Source organism: Pezoporus wallicus, unplaced genomic scaffold (genome assembly GCF_028554395.1).
Source record: "Pezoporus wallicus isolate ANWC-B61680 ecotype Strahan unplaced genomic scaffold, APGP_CSIRO_Pwel_v1 contig_9672, whole genome shotgun sequence".
NCBI classification, from domain to species: Eukaryota; Metazoa; Chordata; class Aves; order Psittaciformes; family Psittacidae; genus Pezoporus; species Pezoporus wallicus.
In genome coordinates, this window is record NW_026637892.1 from 16,394 (window position 1) to 33,932 (window position 17,539).

The 17,539-nt window shown below is 60.0% G+C and overlaps 1 protein-coding gene across 1 annotated transcript; it reads right to left on the reverse strand.

Annotated features, from left to right (window-relative positions):
- Nucleotides 1-1,331: 1,331 nt before the first annotated feature.
- Nucleotides 1,332-15,915, reverse strand: LOC130598565 (ATP-dependent DNA helicase Q4-like; the record flags this gene model as incomplete). The annotated part of the gene is made up of 22 exons (XM_057408081.1): nt 1,332-1,459; nt 1,532-1,640; nt 1,760-1,910; nt 2,045-2,231; nt 3,718-3,893; nt 3,988-4,114; nt 4,194-4,353; nt 5,664-5,801; nt 5,893-6,173; nt 8,617-8,776; nt 9,422-9,604; nt 9,694-9,882; nt 10,006-10,226; nt 10,325-10,417; nt 10,502-10,651; nt 10,827-10,958; nt 11,860-11,986; nt 12,641-12,740; nt 13,402-14,057; nt 14,256-14,390; nt 14,614-14,723; nt 15,882-15,915. Coding segments are annotated over 22 exons (3,741 nt in total), but the record flags the coding sequence as incomplete, so codon positions are not given.
- Between the last annotated feature and the right edge of the window lie 1,624 nt (nt 15,916-17,539).

Below are 17,539 nucleotides of genomic sequence, written 5' to 3' on the forward strand. Positions count from 1 at the left end.
GGTGGCCGTGGGGCTTCCAGTGCCCCCCATTGTCCTGTATCCAGCCCCATTGCCTGCCCCCTGCATGGAGGGACCCCACTGCCAGCACCCCATGGAAGAGGGATGGAGGAGGAGGAGGAAGAGGTTGGAGAGGCCATGGCAACAACCATCCAAGCCCCTATTTCCATTGTAATGGGCATCCAACCCCCTATCTCCATGGCAACGGGTATCCTACCCCCTTATCTCCATGGCAACGGGCATCCTACCCCCTTATCTCCATAGCAACGGGCATCCCACCCCCTTATCTCCATAGCAACATGCATCCAACCCCCCCATCACCATGGCAACGGGTATCCCACCCCCTTATCTCCATGGCAACGGGCATCCTACGCCCTTATCTCCATAGCGATGGGCATCCAACCCCCTTATCTCCATAGTAATGGGTGTCCAACCCCCCTATCTCCATGGCAATGGGTAGCCAACCCACATATCTCCATGGCAATGGGTAGCCAACACCACTATCTCCATGGTGATGGGTAACCAACACCGCTATCTCCATGGCAATGGGTATCCAACACCGCTATCTCCATGGTGATGGGCATCCATCCCCTTATCTCCATGGCAACGGGCATCCTACCCCCTTATCTCCATGGCAACGGGCATCCTACCCCCTTATCTCCATAGTAATGGGTGTCCAACCCACATATCTCCATGGCAATGGGTATCCAACACCGCTATCTCCATGGCAATGGGCATCCACCCCTATCTCCATGGCAATGGGTATCCAACACCCCTTATCTCCATGGTGATGGGCATCCACCTCCTTATCTCTGTGGTTATGGACATCCATCCCCTTATCTCCATGGCAACGGGCATCCTACCCCCTTATCTCCATAGCGAGGGGCATCCACCCCTCCATCTCCAAGGCAATGGGCAACCTACCCACTAATCTCCATGGCAACGGGCATCCTCCCCCCTTATCTCCATGGCAACGGGCATCCTACCCCCTTATCTCCACAGCGATGGGCATCACCCCTCCATCTCCATGGCGACACCCCCTCTCCATCACCATCGTAACACAGGCAGGATGTGCCTCAAATCCAGGAGTTTAATTAATTAATTCCTCAATAAAAACCCATACAAAACCCATAAAAACCAAGCGGGGGCAGTGCCCGGAGCAGGCAGGACAGGCACAAACCCCAACCCAACCCAACCCCAACCCCAAGACGTGCTCCTCAAGGGGTGCACAACGCGGGGGTGATGCCCCCTTGGCCTTCACGTACGAGGCGCCGGCAGCATCCTCAGCAGGCTCCGGTCCTCAGGGGCTGTGGCACGAGGGGCGATGCCTCCTCCTGGCCTCACCTGGTGGCCAGGATCTCCTCGGTGGCCACGCGGGCGAGCTGGTGGAAGTCCATGCACAGATACCTCCTCCAGAAGCGCCGGTCCCGGCCGTAGACCTGGGCAGGGAAGCAGGGGCTTCCTGTGGAGGAAGAGCGTGGTTGGGAGGAGGAGGAGGAGGAAGAGCCCAGCCCCGAGCTCTGCCTTCTCCTACCGATGCCGTGGAAGATCCTGGCCACGGCTCTCCCGGTGAACTTCTCGTCCCGGCGGATGTCGAGGAAGCGCCGGATGTCGGCGCGGATCCGGTCCTCCCAGTCCTGCAGCTGAGGAGGATGGGGAAGGGGGGGTCCAGGTCACAGCCGTCCTCCCCACCTCATCCCCACGCTCCTCCCTGGCGCCGTGGGGCTGAGAGAGCTCCCCAAGGGGAAGGGGATGCGCTCACTTGGGCGCCATCGGGACCTTCATCCTCCTCCTCCTCGCGGCCACGCTCAACCGGCTCCTTCTCGAAGTAGGCGCTGAGCAGAGCCTTCAGGCGGGAGCTCCTCTCCTCTTCCTCATCCACAGGGTGAGGGCCATAGGTCTGGAAGGCCACGCTGCAGCCCAGCATCAGCCTCCTCCTCCTCCTCTTCCTCCTCCCTTCCCAAACTGGGAGGGATGGGCAACCACTGGGGCTACCAAAGCAAGGGCTCCGTAGGGTTTTGGGGGGGTATTCTCCAGCCGTACTCACCTCTGGAAGGCCTGGAAGCAGGCCCGGAGCTGGCCAAGGGCCATCTTCTCCCTGGCCACCACTCTCTGGTGGAGGAAGTCGCAGACGGAGTCCAGCTCCTCGTCGCTGAGGTCGCCGTAGGCGCGGAGGTGGAAGGAGAGGTCTCCAAACTCCACCACGACCCCGCTCTTCCCAGCACTGCGGCCGTCTGAAGGCACCAAGAGAGGCTTGAGAGCAACAATGATCTGGTGTCCATCAAGACCTGGGGCCCACCACCACCTGATGGCCACCAAGACCTGGCCCCCACCAAGACCCCGAGCCCACCATGACCTGGAGCCACTAAGACCTGCAAACCACCAAGACCTGGCACCCACCAAGACCTGGAGCCCACCAAGACCTGGCCCTCACCAAGACCTGGAGCCCACCAAGACCTGGAGCCCACCAAGACCTGGAGCCCACCAAGACCTGTCCCTCACCAAGACCTGGTGCCCACCAAGACGTGGCCCTCACCAAGACCTGGAGCCCACCAAGACCTGGAGCCCACCAAGACCTGGAGCCCACCAAGACCTGGCCCTTGCCAAGACCTGAAGGCCATCAAGACCTCATGCTCACCAAGACCTGGTGCCCACCAAGACCTGGAGCCCACCAAGACCTGGCGCCCGACAAGAACTGGAGCCCATCAAACCCTGTCCCTCACCAAGACCTGGAGTCCACCAAGACCTGGCACCCACCAAGACCTGGTGCCCATCATGACCTGGCACCCACCAAGACCTGGCACCCACCAAGACCTAGAGCCCACCAAGACCTGACACCCAACAAGACCTGAAGCCCATCAAGACTTGGCCATCACCAAGACCTGGAGCCCACCAAGACCTGGAGCCCGACAAGAACTGAAGCCCACCAAGACCTGGCCCTCACCAAGACCTGGAGCCCATCAAGACCTGGCACCCAACAAGACCTGGAGCCCACCAAGACCTGGCCCTCACCAAGACCTGGAGCCCAACAAGACCTGAAGCCCACCAAGACCTGGAGCCCATCAAGCCCTGGCCCTCACCAAGACCTGGCACCCACCAAGACCTGGAGCCCATCAAGCCCTGGCCCTCACCAAGACCTGGCACCCACCAAGACCTGGCACCCACCAAGACCTGGAGCCCACCAAGACCTGGAGCCCATCAAGCCCAGGCCCTCACCAAGACCTGGAGCCCACCAAGACCTGGAGCCCACCAAGACCAGGCACCCACCAAGACCAGGCCCTCACCAAGACCTGGAGCCCACCAAGACCTGGCACCCACCAAGACCTGGCCCTCACCAAGACCTGGAACCCACCAAGACCTGAAGCCCACCAAGACCTGGCACCCACCAAGACCTGGCCCTCACCAAGACCTGGCGCCCACCAAGACCTGGCACCCACCAAGACCTGGCCCTCACCAAGACCTGGCCCTCACCAAGACCTAGCACCCACCAAGACCTGGCACCCACCAAGACCTGGAACCCACCAAGACCTGGAACCCACCAAGACCTGGAGCCCACCAAGACCTGGAACCCACCAAGACCTGGCCCTCACCAAGACCTGGAGCCCACCAAGACCTGGCACCCATCAAGACTTGGTCCTCACCAAGACTTGGCCCTCACCAAGACCCCGCCGACAGGCCGCATCCCCCTCCCTCCCAAGGAAGCCTGGCAGATGCCGGTACCTCTCCGCAGCCGCGGGTCCCACTGGAGCTGGCGCAGGGCTCGTTTCACCAGCACCACCTCCCACCCCATGGAGTCGCTCAAGGAGACCACGTTGAACTCCACGGAGCTGCTCTCCACGTGCTCCTTGCCCTCCAAGCGCTCCCGAGCCAGGAACACGGCGGGGGGGGGAGCTGAGGACCAGGAGACACCGAAACCACGTTGGCCCCACGGTTCGGAGCCCCATTGGCACAGCCCACGGCCACGGTGGCCACCACGGGGGCTCCTACCTCCGAGCCACGTCCCGGAGCTGCCGGGCTCCTCCATAGCACTGGAGCCGGCACGAGGAGTAGGTGGGAGGCAGCAGCTCCAACCAGCGCCGCGGGTGAAGCTCCAGGTAGCACAGGAGGGTCTCGATAGCTGCAGGACAGGAGGTTGAGGAGCTGCTGGAGGGCTCCCAAAGGGATCTGGGGTCTCCAAGGCTGGGTATTGCCATCACCTTCCTCTCGCAGGTCCAGGGCCTCCACGGTTGGTTGGATGGGGATGGCTCGCTCGTGCTTGTAGCACACCCGGGCCCCGCTCTGCCTTGTCCCACTCGCCTCCTCTCCCACCTCTTCCTGCAGGAGCTCGGCCAGCTCAGCATCTTCCACCTGCCCAGCCTGCAATGGAGGGGGAGAGAGGACATCCCGACCATCCCAACCGCTCCCCAGGCCGGATCCTTCCCCTCATCCTCACTGCGCTCAACTGAGCTCATGGACTCATGGAATGTGCTGGAAAGGAGCTCAAAGTTCACCCAGCTCCAAGCCCTGCCACGGGGAGGGGACATCTTCCCCTAGAGTGGGGTGCTCCAAGCAACAACCAACACTGCCAGGGATGGGGCAGCCACAGCTTCTCCATTCCACCCCTCCCAGCGTCCCACCGCCCTCATTCATCCCAAGATCCCATCCAACTCTTCCCTCTTCCAGTTGGATCCATTCCTCCTCCTCCCATCTCCCCATCCCTTGTCCCAAGCCCCTCTCCAGGCTCCCTGCAGGCCCTGGAGCTGCTCTGAGGTCTCCCCTTCAGGAGCCTTCTCCTCTCCATCATCTCCCCAACGTGACCACCACCAACCAAAGCATCTCCCACCGCGTTCCCCCACCAGCGATGACCTCAGGAGCTCCTCCTCACCCAACACCCCCAAGTCCTTCTCCCCAGCTTCCTTTTGGTGCTCCATGGTTCGACCGCTGCTCACTGAGGTCCTCGCACCAGATGTGACCCCCCCAGAGCTGCCTCATCCCAACCTCCGGTGCGCCCCATCCCATCCCATCCCGTTCCTCCCAGAGCCGCATCCCGATGGGACCGGTGCTGATGGCTTCATCCCATCCCATCCCATCCCATCCCCTTCCTCCCGGAGCCGCATCCCGATGGGACCGGTGCTGATGGCTTCATCCCATCCCATCCCATCCCATTCCTCCTGGAGCCGCATCCCGATGGGACTGGCGCTGATGGCTTCATCCCATCCCATCCCATCCCATCCCATCCCATCCCATCCCATCCCATCCCATCCCATTCCTCCCGGAGCCGCATCCCGATGGGACTGGCGCTGATGGCTTCATCCCATCCCATCCCATCCCATTCCTCCTGGAGCCGCATCCCGATGGGACTGGCGCTGATGGCTTCATCCCATCCCATCCCATCCCGTTCCTCCCGGAGCCGCATCCCGATGGGACCGGCACTGATGGCCTCATCCCATCCCATCCCATCCCATCCCCTTCCTCCCGGAGCCGCATCCCAATGGGACCGGCACTGATGGCTTCATCCCATCCCATCCCATCCCATCCCATCCCCTTCCTCCCAGAGCCGCATCCCGATAGGACCGGCGCTGATGGCCTCATCCCATCCCATTGGCACCTCCCAACGTGGCGCTGGGGAGGTCACCAACACCCAAAGCCCCTTCCCACCGCATTGCCCCGGGCAGGTTCCTCCTCACCTTGGTGGCCTCTTGGTGCTTCCGGTGCAGCTCCCGGCACTTGCACGGCACGAAAACCTTCTGCACCAGCCTCTTGACGGTCACAAAGTCCACCGAGTCCCCATAGATGTGCCGCCGCAGCTCGTGCAGGTCCCCCCCCTGGGAGAGCAAGGGTCAACCTTGGCCAAGGAGAGCCCCAAGACCCAAGGAGAACGCCAACGCCAACCCCGTTCCGTGCCTCCAACGCTACCTCCGGATCCAAGAAGAGGTGGCAATGAGCGGCGGCCCCGTCCCGCCCGGCGCGCCCGATCTCCTGCACGTAGCTCTCCAAGCTCTTGGGCATGTTGTAGTGGATCACCCCGCGCACGTCCGCCTTATCCAGCCCCATCCCAAAGGCCACCGTGGCCACCACCACGCGGAGGTGGCCGCTCATGAAGCGGCTCTGCACGCGGCGGCGCTCGGCGGCGGAGAGGCCGGCGTGGTAGGAATCGGCCAACTCAACTGAGGACCGGCGCTGGAGGCTCCTCTTGCCTGAAGGAAGAAGAGGGAGAGGCTTGAATGGGGCTCGAGGAGGGGGTTTCCAGCCTGAAACCCCCAAAGGGGGGGGTGGAATTGGGAAGGGGATGAGGAGAAGACCCTGCCCTGGCGTTGGGATCGATGGGGAGGAGAGGAACGGGCGCGTTCCTCGGCTCTTTGGTCGCTGCCGAGCGTTGTCGAGCTCTGGTTGGTTTGGAAATGGGGTGGCAGGATCCGGGGGGTTCCAGGTTGAGAAGGAAGGAAGCCCATTGAGGTGGACAAGGAGGGCTAAACTCAATCTCAAGGACTTCGGCAGCACCAAAACCAGGCTTTGAGGGCCCAAATGGAGCCAGAAACCTTCCCAAAAGCACAGCTCGTTCCCTGTGGATTTCCTGATCCAACATGGATCCACCAGGTGAGATATCCCAGGCTCCACTCCATTATGGATCCACCAGGTGAGATATCCCAGGCTCCATTCCATTATGGATCCACCAGGTGAGATATCCCAGGCTCCATTCCATTATGGATCCACCAGGTGAGATATCCCAGGCTCCACTCCATTATGGATCCACCAGGTGAGATATCCCAGGCTCCATTCCATTATGGATCCACCAGGTGAGATATCCCAGGCTCCATTCCATTGTGGATCCACCAGGTGAGATATCCCAGGCTCCATTCCATTGTGGATCCACCAGGTGAGATATCCCAGGCTCCATTCCATTTTGGATCCACCAGGTGAGATATCCCAGGCTCCATTCCATTGTGGATCCACCAGGTGAGATATCCCAGGCTCTATTCCATTATGGATCCACCAGGTGAGATATCCCAGGCTCCATTCCATTATGGATCCACCAGGTGAGATATCCCAGGCTCTATTCCATTATGGATCCACCAGGTGAGATATCCCAGGCTCCATTCCATTATGGATCCACCAGGTGAGATATCCCAGGCTCTATTCCATTATGGATCCACCAGGTGAGATATCCCAGGCTCCATTCCATTATGGATCCACCAGGTGAGATATCCCAGGCTCCATTCCATTATGGATCCACCAGGTGACATATCCCAGGCTCCATTCCATTATGGATCCACCAGGTGAGATATCCCAGGCTCTATTCCATTATGGATCCACCAGGTGAGATATCCCAGGCTCCATTCCATTATGGATCCACCAGGTGAGATATCCCAGGCTCCATTCCATGGATCCACCAGGTGAGATATCCCAGGCTCCATTCCATTATGGATCCACCAGGTGAGATATCCCAGGCTCCATTCCATTGTGGATCCACCAGGTGAGATATCCCAGGCTCCATTCCATTATGGATCCACCAGGTGAGATATCCCAGGCTCTATTCCATTATGGATCCACCAGGTGAGATATCCCAGGCTCTATTCCATTATGGATCCACCAGGTGAGATATCCCAGGCTCTATTCCATTATGGATCCACCAGGTGAGATATCCCAGGCTCTATTCCATTATGGATCCACCAGGTGAGATATCCCAGGCTCCATTCCATTATGGATCCACCAGGTGAGATATCCCAGGCTCCATTCCATTATGGATCCACCAGGTGAGATATCCCAGGCTCCATTCCATTATGGATCCACCAGGTGAGATATCCCAGGCTCCATTCCATTGTGGATCCACCAGGTGAGATATCCCAGGCTCTATTCCATTTCGGATCCACCACACGGGCTCCGTTCCATTGCGGATCCACCACAGGGGCTCTCTGGGCTCCATTCCATTATGGATCCACCACATGGGCTCTATTCCATTATGGATCCACCACACGGGCTCCGTTCCATTATGGATCCACCAGATGGGCTCTATTCCATTATGGATCCACCACACGGGCTCCGTTCCATTATGGATCCACCAGATGGGCTCTATTCCATTATGGATCCACCACACGGGCTCTATTCCATTATGGATCCACCAGATGGGCTCTATTCCATTATGGATCCACCACACGGGCTCTATTCCATTATGGATCCACCAGATGGGCTCTATTCCATTATGGATCCACCACACGGGCTCCGTTCCATTATGGATCCACCACACGGGCTCTATTCCATTATGGATCCACCACACGGGCTCCATTCCATTATGGATCCACCACAGGGGCTCTCTGGGCTCTATTCCATTACGGATCCACCACAGGGGCTCCGTTCCATTGTGGATCCACCACAGGGGCTCTCTGGGCTCCATTCCATTGTGGATCCACCACACGGGCTCCATTCCATTATGGATCCACCACACGGACTCCGTTCCATTGCGGATCCACCACACGGGCTCCATTCCATTATGGATCCACCACACGGGCTCTGGGCTCTATTCCATTACAGATCCACCACAGGGGCTCCGTTCCATTGCGGATCCACCACAGGGGCTCTCTGGGCTCCGTTCCAGTGCGGATCCACCTCGTTCAGGCTCTATTCCCGATGCCGCTCACCTACCCTTGGCCTTCCTCCCCCGGGCAGCGTCCCGGCGCGGCGTTCCCTGGAGGCAGGTCCGGATGAGCGCCGCGACGCGCGCCGTCTCCTCCCGCCGCGTGCAGTAGACGATGATGGAGTCCAGGGAGCCAAAACGCTCCCCTTGGAGCAGGGAGATCAAGGCCTGAGGATGGAGAACCATGGGATGGGGGGGGGGGGTCGGGAGGGACCTTCCAGCCCCTCCAGTGCCAACCTGGCCTTGAGCACTGCCAGGGATGGGGCATTCCCAATCCCAAAGGGTTTGAAGGTCCCCCCACGAAGAAGAGTTAGGGGGGGATTTTCCATCCTAGAGGAGCTGTTGGAGGGAGGCCAGAGGAGGCCATGGAGATGCTGGAGCCAAGCTGAGAGAGCTGGGCTGGGGCAGCCTGGACAAGAGAAGGCTCCTGAAGGGGAGACCTGAGAGCAGCTCCGGTGCCTAAAGGGGCTGCAGGGAACCTGGAGAGGGGCTTGGGATGAGGGCTGCAGGGATGGGATGAGGAGGAACGGCTGCAACTGGAAGGGGGAGGAATTAGATGAAACCTCGGGAAGTTCTTCCCCACGAGGGTGGTGGGACACTGGAAGAGGTTGAACGGAGAAGTCCGGGATGCTCCATCCCTGGCAGTGCTCAAGGCCCGGTTGGACACAGGGGGCTTGGAGCACCCTGCTCCAGTAGGAAGGTGTCCCTACCCACGGTAGGGCTTGGAGCTGGATGACCTTCAAGGTCCCTTCCAACCCAACCCCTTCCAGGCTTCCCCGCTCACAGCAACAAACCCCATTCCCTTGTCCCTACCTCATCCCTGTCCCTGTCCATGGAGACGGAGAGGAGCAGGTTGGGGGGCACGGCGGCCGAGCGCACCGTTACCCCTTCCTCGGGAGGGATTCCCAGATGCTGGACCACATCCCGCGCCGCGGCCACCGTGGCCGTCGCCGTCAGCCCGAGGAAGCAGCGCACACCCAGGCGACGGCGCAGAACCTGGTGGGAAGGGGAGGGGAGGCGAGGTTGGATCCCTGCCTGCATTCCCCAAAGCCTCCTTCGGGATGGGGCTTCTCCCTCCCTCCCACCTTGCAGAGCCGCAGGTAGCAGGGTCGGAAGTTGTGGGACCACTCGGAGACGCAATGGGCTTCGTCGATGCAGGCGAAGGCCACGGGCGGCAGGCGGTCGGCGGAGGGCAGGAATCCACCTCCGGATCCACCGCCCCCAACCAGAGCTTCCGGGGACAGCAGCAGGATCTGCACTTGGCCCTGCATCACCTATGGGACACCCCCAAGGTGTCCATTGGGTGCAACGGGAGGTCCTCCCATCGGAACGCGGCCCCGTTGAGGTCCCTCGTGGAGCACACACGGCTCTCCCATGGAGGACGCGTGGTCCCTCACCTTCTCCATCGCTGCTTCCCGTTGGGATCGGGGCATGTTGGAGTGGATGCAGACGGCCTTCAGGCACCGTGGAAGCCCCGAGACCTGATCATCCATGAGGGACACCAGAGGGGAGATGACCAAGGCGATGCACTTGGAGCGCTTGCGGTAGAGGTAAGCGGGGAGCTGGTAGCAAAGAGACTTCCCCATCCCTGTGGACAACACCACCAAGGTGGAGAGACCTGGAAGAAGAGCCGAGGCGTTGGGAACCACCTCAATCGCTTGGGCTCCCCGTGCTCATGGAGAGGAGAGGAAGAGGAGGAGGAAGAAGGAAACCCACCGGAGAGGATCCTCATGATGGCCACCTCCTGGCCGGGGCGGAAGGAGCTGTACCCAAAAGCCTGCAGAGCTTCAACCACCTCCTTTGGGGTCTCTGCAGGGGACCACACGTGCTTAGGGGAGGAGCAGAGGCCCCCGACCCACCCCGCCATGGCTGGAGCATCCCTTGGAGCCCTACCTTGCACCTTCCCCTCCGGTCCGAGGCCGTAGAGGGGCTCCATGGGCGCTGGTGGAGCTGGGGGCTCGTACGCCGGCCTCCATCCATCCAGGGGAGTGGTTGCCCCCAAAATCCCATTGGATCCTTCCACGCTGCTGCCTCCAATCCCTGCTGGGGTTGAAAGGCAGCAGCTGGGACCCCATCACCAGGAGCCTGCTGCTCCCGGACCAAGCCCTATGCCAGCATCGCCCCGAGCTGCCCAAACCCCAGTCAGATCCCTCTGGGATGAAGGAAACCATCCCACGTCTCCATGGGCTCATCCCAAAGCCGGCGGCCAGGGCCTCACCGGAGAGCTCCGGGCAGAAGGTGTTGGTCCTACGAGCCACCTCCTCCAACGTGGGCAATGGAGCTTCCTCCTCCTCCTCCTCCTCCTCTTCCTCAGGAGCGGGGCCGCTCTTCTCCACCCCTCTGGCAGTTCCTAGTGGGAAAGGGGCCTTCCCTTCACTCACCTCCATGGGGAGCAGCAGCCCCATGGTTCCCCCGCTCCCAGACGTTATCCCTGAAAGCCCTTGAGGAAACAGGGGAGAGAAGCCCCAGGGAGGAGGGAATCCGAACCCGGCCCTTGGCTTTGCCAGGCCCATCCCATAATCCAAGCATCCAGAGCCAACCCTCAGCAAGGGTGGGAGAGCCTGGGAAGGAGAAGCTTCAGGAGACCTGAGAGCAGCTCCCAGTGCCTAAAGGGGCTCCAGGAAAGCTGGATTGGGGCTTGGGCCAAGGGCTGGAGGGATGGGAAGAGGGAAGAGTTGGATGGGATCTTGGGAAGTTCTTCCCCATGAGGGTGGTGGGAGGGGTGGGATGGAGACGTTTGGGATGCTCCATCCTCAAGGCCGGGTTGGACACAGGGCTTGGAGCACCCTGCTCCAGTGGAGCTGGATGGAAGTGGCTGATCCATCCCATCCCATCCCATCCCATCCCATCCCATCCCATCCCATCCCATCCCATCCCATCCCATCCCATCCCATCCCTCCCATCCCATCCCTCCCATCCCTCCCATCCCTCCCATCCCATCCCTCCCATCCCTCCCATCCCATCTCATCCCAGTCCTCCCATCCCATCCCATCCCATCCCTCCCTTCCCATCCCATCCCCTCCCATCCCATCTCATCCCATCCCATTCCTCCCATCCCATCCCATCCCTCCCCTCCCATCTCATCCCATCCCACTCCTCCCATCCCATCCCATTCCTCCCATCCCATCCCATCCCTCCCATCTCATCCCATCCCTCCCCTCCCATCTCATCCCATCCCTCCCTCCCATCTCATCCCATCCCACTCCTCCCATCCCATCCCATCCCATCCCATCCCATGATCCCACGATCACCTTGGCCCTGGCACGACGATGCCCAGTGTCCCGTCCCCCCACAATGGAAGCAGACGTCAGCGCTGCGCCCCACGGATCCACCTCCTCCCAACCACCTGGCCTTCCTCTGCCACTTCTGCTTCCACATCTGCAAGGCAGGAGCAGCCCACGCCACGTTCCCACCTTGAGTGTCCACAAAGCCACGCTCGATCCCGTTGGATACCCAAGGGTCTTCGGGGCTCTCCGGGATCCCGCTGGGCACCGAGGGGAGGCTGAGCGCTCGGTAGCTCCCTGGGTTCCCCCTTCACACCATGGGGGTTCTGTTGCCCCTTTTCCAGCCATCAGGAACCCCACTGTGGCACCCGTTCCCTCAGGAGCCATGGATGCCTCTCCTGGGTTCCTGACCCCCATCAGGGCTGCAGGAGGTGATGCAGGAACCCACGTTTCCCCCTCTCCCCATCCATGATCCAGCTCCCTATCGCACCCCTGCTTTCCCTCAGGACATCCCCAAGGGATCCACCCCAGATCCTTCCCGTGAGACTGATGGCCCTGACCACCTGGGAGCCGGGGGTGACCCTCAACCTTCCCTCCTGCCTTCTGGAACGCTCAAGGATGCCCCCAACGCCTCAAAGCCCACGGAGCAACGGCGTTGGGATGCGATCCCAACGGATCCCGTGCGAATGAATGAGGAGATCCTAAAGGAAGCTTGGGGAAGCCGAGTGGATCCCTCCCCACCGGGGGGGGGGGGGGGGGGGGGGGGGGGGGGGGGGGGAATGTAGGGAGCCACCAGCTTGGCCTTTACCTGCTTGCGGAGGTGAATCCCTCGCAGGGCGAAGCCGCGGACGTGGCATCGACTGCGCAGGTTGAGCCGGACGAAATTCCCTCTGCTCCTTGGAAAAGCTCTGCAAGGAGAAGGTGGTGGGGAAGGGAAACCCCTGCCCGCGCCCAGGACACAGCAGGGAACATCCCCCCCCCCCCATTAACTGCCCCATAAGGGGGCTGGGAAGGAGGCATCTCCCCATCTCGTGGTCCCGTGCGGGTGGAGGAGATGGAGATGCTCGGAGCGCAGGGATGAGGGCAGGAGGACGTCGGGGTGAAAGGAAGCCCCCCAGCGCCTTCCTCCGATGCAAAGGGACGTGGAGCTGCTCCAGAGGAGGCCATGGGGATGCTGCAGGGGCTGGAGCAGCTCTGCCCTGGAGCCAGGCTGGGAGAGCTGGGCTGGGGCAGCCTGGAGGAGAGGAGCCCTTAGAGCAGCCCCAGTGCCTAAAGGGGCTGCAGGAAAGCTGGAGAGGGGCTTGGGACGAGGGATGCAGGGATGGGATGAGGAGGAACGGCTCCAGCTGGAAGAGGGAGGAATTAGATGGGATCTTGGGATGAAGTTCTTCCCCCTGACGGTGGTGGGACACTGGAAGGGGTTGAATGGAGAAGTTCTGGCTGCCCCATCCCTGGCAGTGCTCAAGGCCAGGTTGGACACAGCGGCTTGGAGCACCCTGCTCCAGTGGAAGGGGGCCCTGCCCCATGGCAAGGGGTTGGAGCTGGATGAAGCCGCTGGATGGGTGCTACCTGGCAGCGATGACTCTGCGGGTGGACCTGGGCTTCTCCTCCTCCTCCTCCACCTCTCCCAGGAGGTTTTCCAAGGGCTCCATCACCTTCCTGAGCTCCTTTTGCTCTTCCTTCTCCTCTCGGCTCTCCTCCTCCTTCCCATTGCCGGCACCACGCGCTCCCTTGGCCGAGCCTCGGTGGCAACGCCGGAGCTTTGCCGGAGCCTCCTGTCCCCCATCCTCACGTGGCCTTTTCCGATTGGAATCTCCCCCTGCTTCTCCTCCCCTTCCTTCCTCCTGCTTCAGGGGGGCACCAACGGCTTCTCCTCCTCGCTCCTCCTCCGGCGGGGGACCCGCATCGGTCCCCTCACCCGTGGGTGCCCCTTGGCACCTGCGGAGCCAGGCGGGATCCAGCGAGCCCAGGGTCTGCGCCAACGTCTCCTTCAGCTCCTGGAATCTCCTCCTGGCCTGGGGAGCTTGGGAAGGCTTCGACCCCGCAGCCAGGATGAGGGGAGCCAGCCCGGACACCGAGGGGGGAAGGAGGAGATCTTCTGCTCTGGCTTCTTCCCTTAGCGAAGGCTCCATCGGCGCCGCGGACGCGTCGCGGCTCTTCCGGAGCTTGGGGATAACGGGGCTCTGCCTGGGCCCTGGGGCTCTCCGTGGGGTCAGGGGGGGCTCCTGTGCGTGGAGGGAAAGGAGAAAGAGGGCTGAGATCCCCCTCCAAAACATTCCCCACCGGAGCTCCCGCGGTGCTCACCAGCATCTCCCCCCCCTTTGCCCATAGCGATGGAAGGAGGAGGCCTTGACGTTGGGGGTCCCCAAGAGGGGGAAGAGGCTCAGCAGCGGCTCCAGCCTCGAGCCGAGACCCATCCTGACCTTCCCAGCGGCTCCCAGCTTGGATTTCAGCTTCATCCCATAGGATTGCACCGAGGCCTCGGGCACTGGGGGGGTCAGGCGCGGCGCCTTCGGCTGCCGGTTGAGGTGCGAGCCCCAAGAGCCGGAATCCGGCACCTGCAAGGACACCGGGGAACGCTCGATCCCAAAAGGACCCAAATCCAAAGCTTCCCCACCCAAAAGGCCTGGAATTCTGTCATGGAGGTGAGCCCAGATGCACCACAAGAGGAGAGGGGAGCGGGGGAACCAGCTGCTCCGAGCTCATCCTTTGGAAGCGGGAAGAGAATCTGGGATGAGGGGAGCATCCCATGGGAATTGCCTGCGGTGGCCTCTCCAGTACCTGCTCTGTGATTGGAGGCTCCTGGGCTGCTGATTGGCCAGAGGGGCTGGGCTGGGCAGGATCCGACCCCACTTGCTGCTGCTTCAGCATCCTGTACTCCTTGTAAAGCCCTGGGAGAGGTCACCATGGAATCATGGAATGGGTTGGGATGAAGGGACCTTAAAGCTCCTCCACCTCCAAGCCCTGCCACTGGAGCAGGGGGCTCCAAGCCCCTGTGTCCAACCCGGCCTTGAGGATGGAGCATCCCAAACGTCTCCATCCAACCCCTCCCACCACCCTCATGGGCAAGAACTTCCCAAGATCCCATCCAACTCTTCCCTCTTCCCATCCCTCCAGCCCTTGGCCCAAGCCCCAATCCAGCTTTCCTGGAGCCCCTTTAGGCACTGGGAGCTGCTCTCAGGTCTCCTGGAGCTTCTCCTTCCCAGGCTCTCCCACCCTTGCTGAGGGTTGGCTCTGGATGCTTGGATTATGGGATGGGCTTGGCAAAGCCAAGGGCCGGGTTCGGATTCCCTCCTCCCTGGGGCTTCTCTCCCCTGTTTCCTCAAGGGCTTTCAGGGATAACGTCTGGGAGCGGGGGGGGAACCATGGGGCTGCTGCTCCCCATGGAGGTGAGTGAAGGGAAGGCCCCTTTCCCACTAGGAACTGCCAGAGGGGTGGAGAAGAGCGGCCCCGCTCCTGAGGAAGAGGAAGCTCCATTGCCCACGTTGGAGGAGGTGGCTCGTAGGACCAACACCTTCTGCCCGGAGCTCTCTGGTGAGGCCCTGGCCGCCGGCTTTGGGATGAGCCCATGGAGACGTGGGATGGTTTCCTTCATCCCAGAGGGATCTGACCGGGGTTTGGGCAGCTCGGGGCGATGCTGGCATGGGGCTTGGTCCGGGAGCAGCAGGCTCCTGGTGATGGGGTCCCAGCTGCTGCCTTTCAACCCCAGCAGGGATTGGAGGCAGCAGCGTGGAAGGATCCAATGGGATTTTGGAGGCCAGGGATGGAGCATCCCAAACTTCTCCATCCAAACCCTCCCAGTGAACCAGCACCCTCACGGGGGAGAACTTCCCAAGATCCCATCCAACTCTTCCCTCTTCTCATTGGAGCTGTTCCTCCTCATCCCATCCCTGCATCCCGTGTCCAAAGCCCCTCTCCATGGGTCAGGCACTGGAGCCTCCTCTCCTCCAGGATCCATTTGGGCACCTGCACCCATTCAGCACCCACACGGGGACCCCAGAAGCAGCCAGGCCCCCCCAGGGTCCATGGGCTGAGCTGGTCGCACTCACTCCTGGTGGCCTCCGGAGCTGCCTGGATATCGGCCTGCAAAGGAAACACATCAGGGATCCCACTTGGAGACCACGGAATGGATTGATCCCGTTTCTTGCCCCCGGGAATGAGGGGAAAGGGAGCTTTTCTGCTGGTTGGAAGGGGTTTAGAGTGAGAATCCAGGTTGGAAACAGGGGCTTGGAGCAAGCTGCTCCAGTGGAAGGTGGGCTTGGAACTGGATGAGCTTTAAGGTCCTTTCCAACCCAAACCACTCCATGGTTGTATAGAATGGGATTTGGGGGGGGATGCCTGTTCCTGACCCCGGGATCGCCGTTCTCTTGCCGTTTCATGGAATCAGTGAGCTTGGAAAAGAGCTTTAAGCTCATCCAGTGCATCCCTTGCTCCCTAGGAGCAGAGCCCAGCCCCTCCTGGCTCCATCCTCCTCTCAGGCACTTGTAGGGAGTGATCAGGTCCCCCCTGAGCCTTCTCTTCTCCATCTGAACCCCCCAGGTCCTGCAGCCCTTCCCCATCACAAGATAAGGATGTGCACGATGTAGCTTACAGGGATTCCTTATGGAATGCTTTGGGATGAAAAGACCTTAAAGCTCATCCAGCTCCAACCCTTGATGTGGGCAGGGACACTTCCATTAGAGCGGGGTGCTCCAGCTCCCCCCCCCCCCCGCCTCTGTTGTCCTCTGTGGATCCTCTCCACATCCATCCGTTATCCATCCATCCATCCATCCATCATCCATCCATCATCCATCCATCCATCCTTCATCCATCATCCATCCATCCATCATCCATCCATCCATCATCCATCCATCATCCATCCATCCATCCATCCATCCATCCTTCATCCATCCTTCATCCATCCATCCATCCATCATCCATCCATCCATCCATCATCCATCCATCATCCATCCATCCATCCATCCATCCATCCATCCTTCATCCATCCATCCATCCATCCATCCATCATCCATCCATCCATCCATCCATCATCCATCCATCCATCATCCATCCATCCATCCCTTATCCATCCCTCCATCATCCATCCATCATCCATCCATTATCCGTCATTCATCTATTATCGATCCATTATCCATCCATTACCGATCCATTATCCATCTATTATCCATCCATTATTGATCCATCATCCATCCATCATCCATCCATTATCTGTTACCCATCCATCATCGATCCATTATCCATCCATTATCCATTATCCATCCATTATAGATCCATTATCCATCCATTATTGATCCATTATCCATCCATCATCGATCCATTATTGTTCCATTATCGATCCATCATTGATCCATTATCCATCCATTATCTGTTACCCATCCATCATCGATCCATTATCCATTATCCATCCATTATAGATCCATTATCCATCCATTATTGATCCATTATCCATCCATCATCGATCCATTATTGTTCCATTATCGATCCATCATTGATCCATTATCCATCCATTATCGATCCATTATCCATCCATCATCCATCCATTATCAATCCATTACCCATCCATTATCGATCCATTATCCATTATCCATCCATTACCCATTATCCATCCATTATCAATCTAGTATCCATTATTGATCCATTATCGATCCATTATCAATCCATCATCCATCCATTATCGATCCATTATCGATCCATTACCCATCCATTA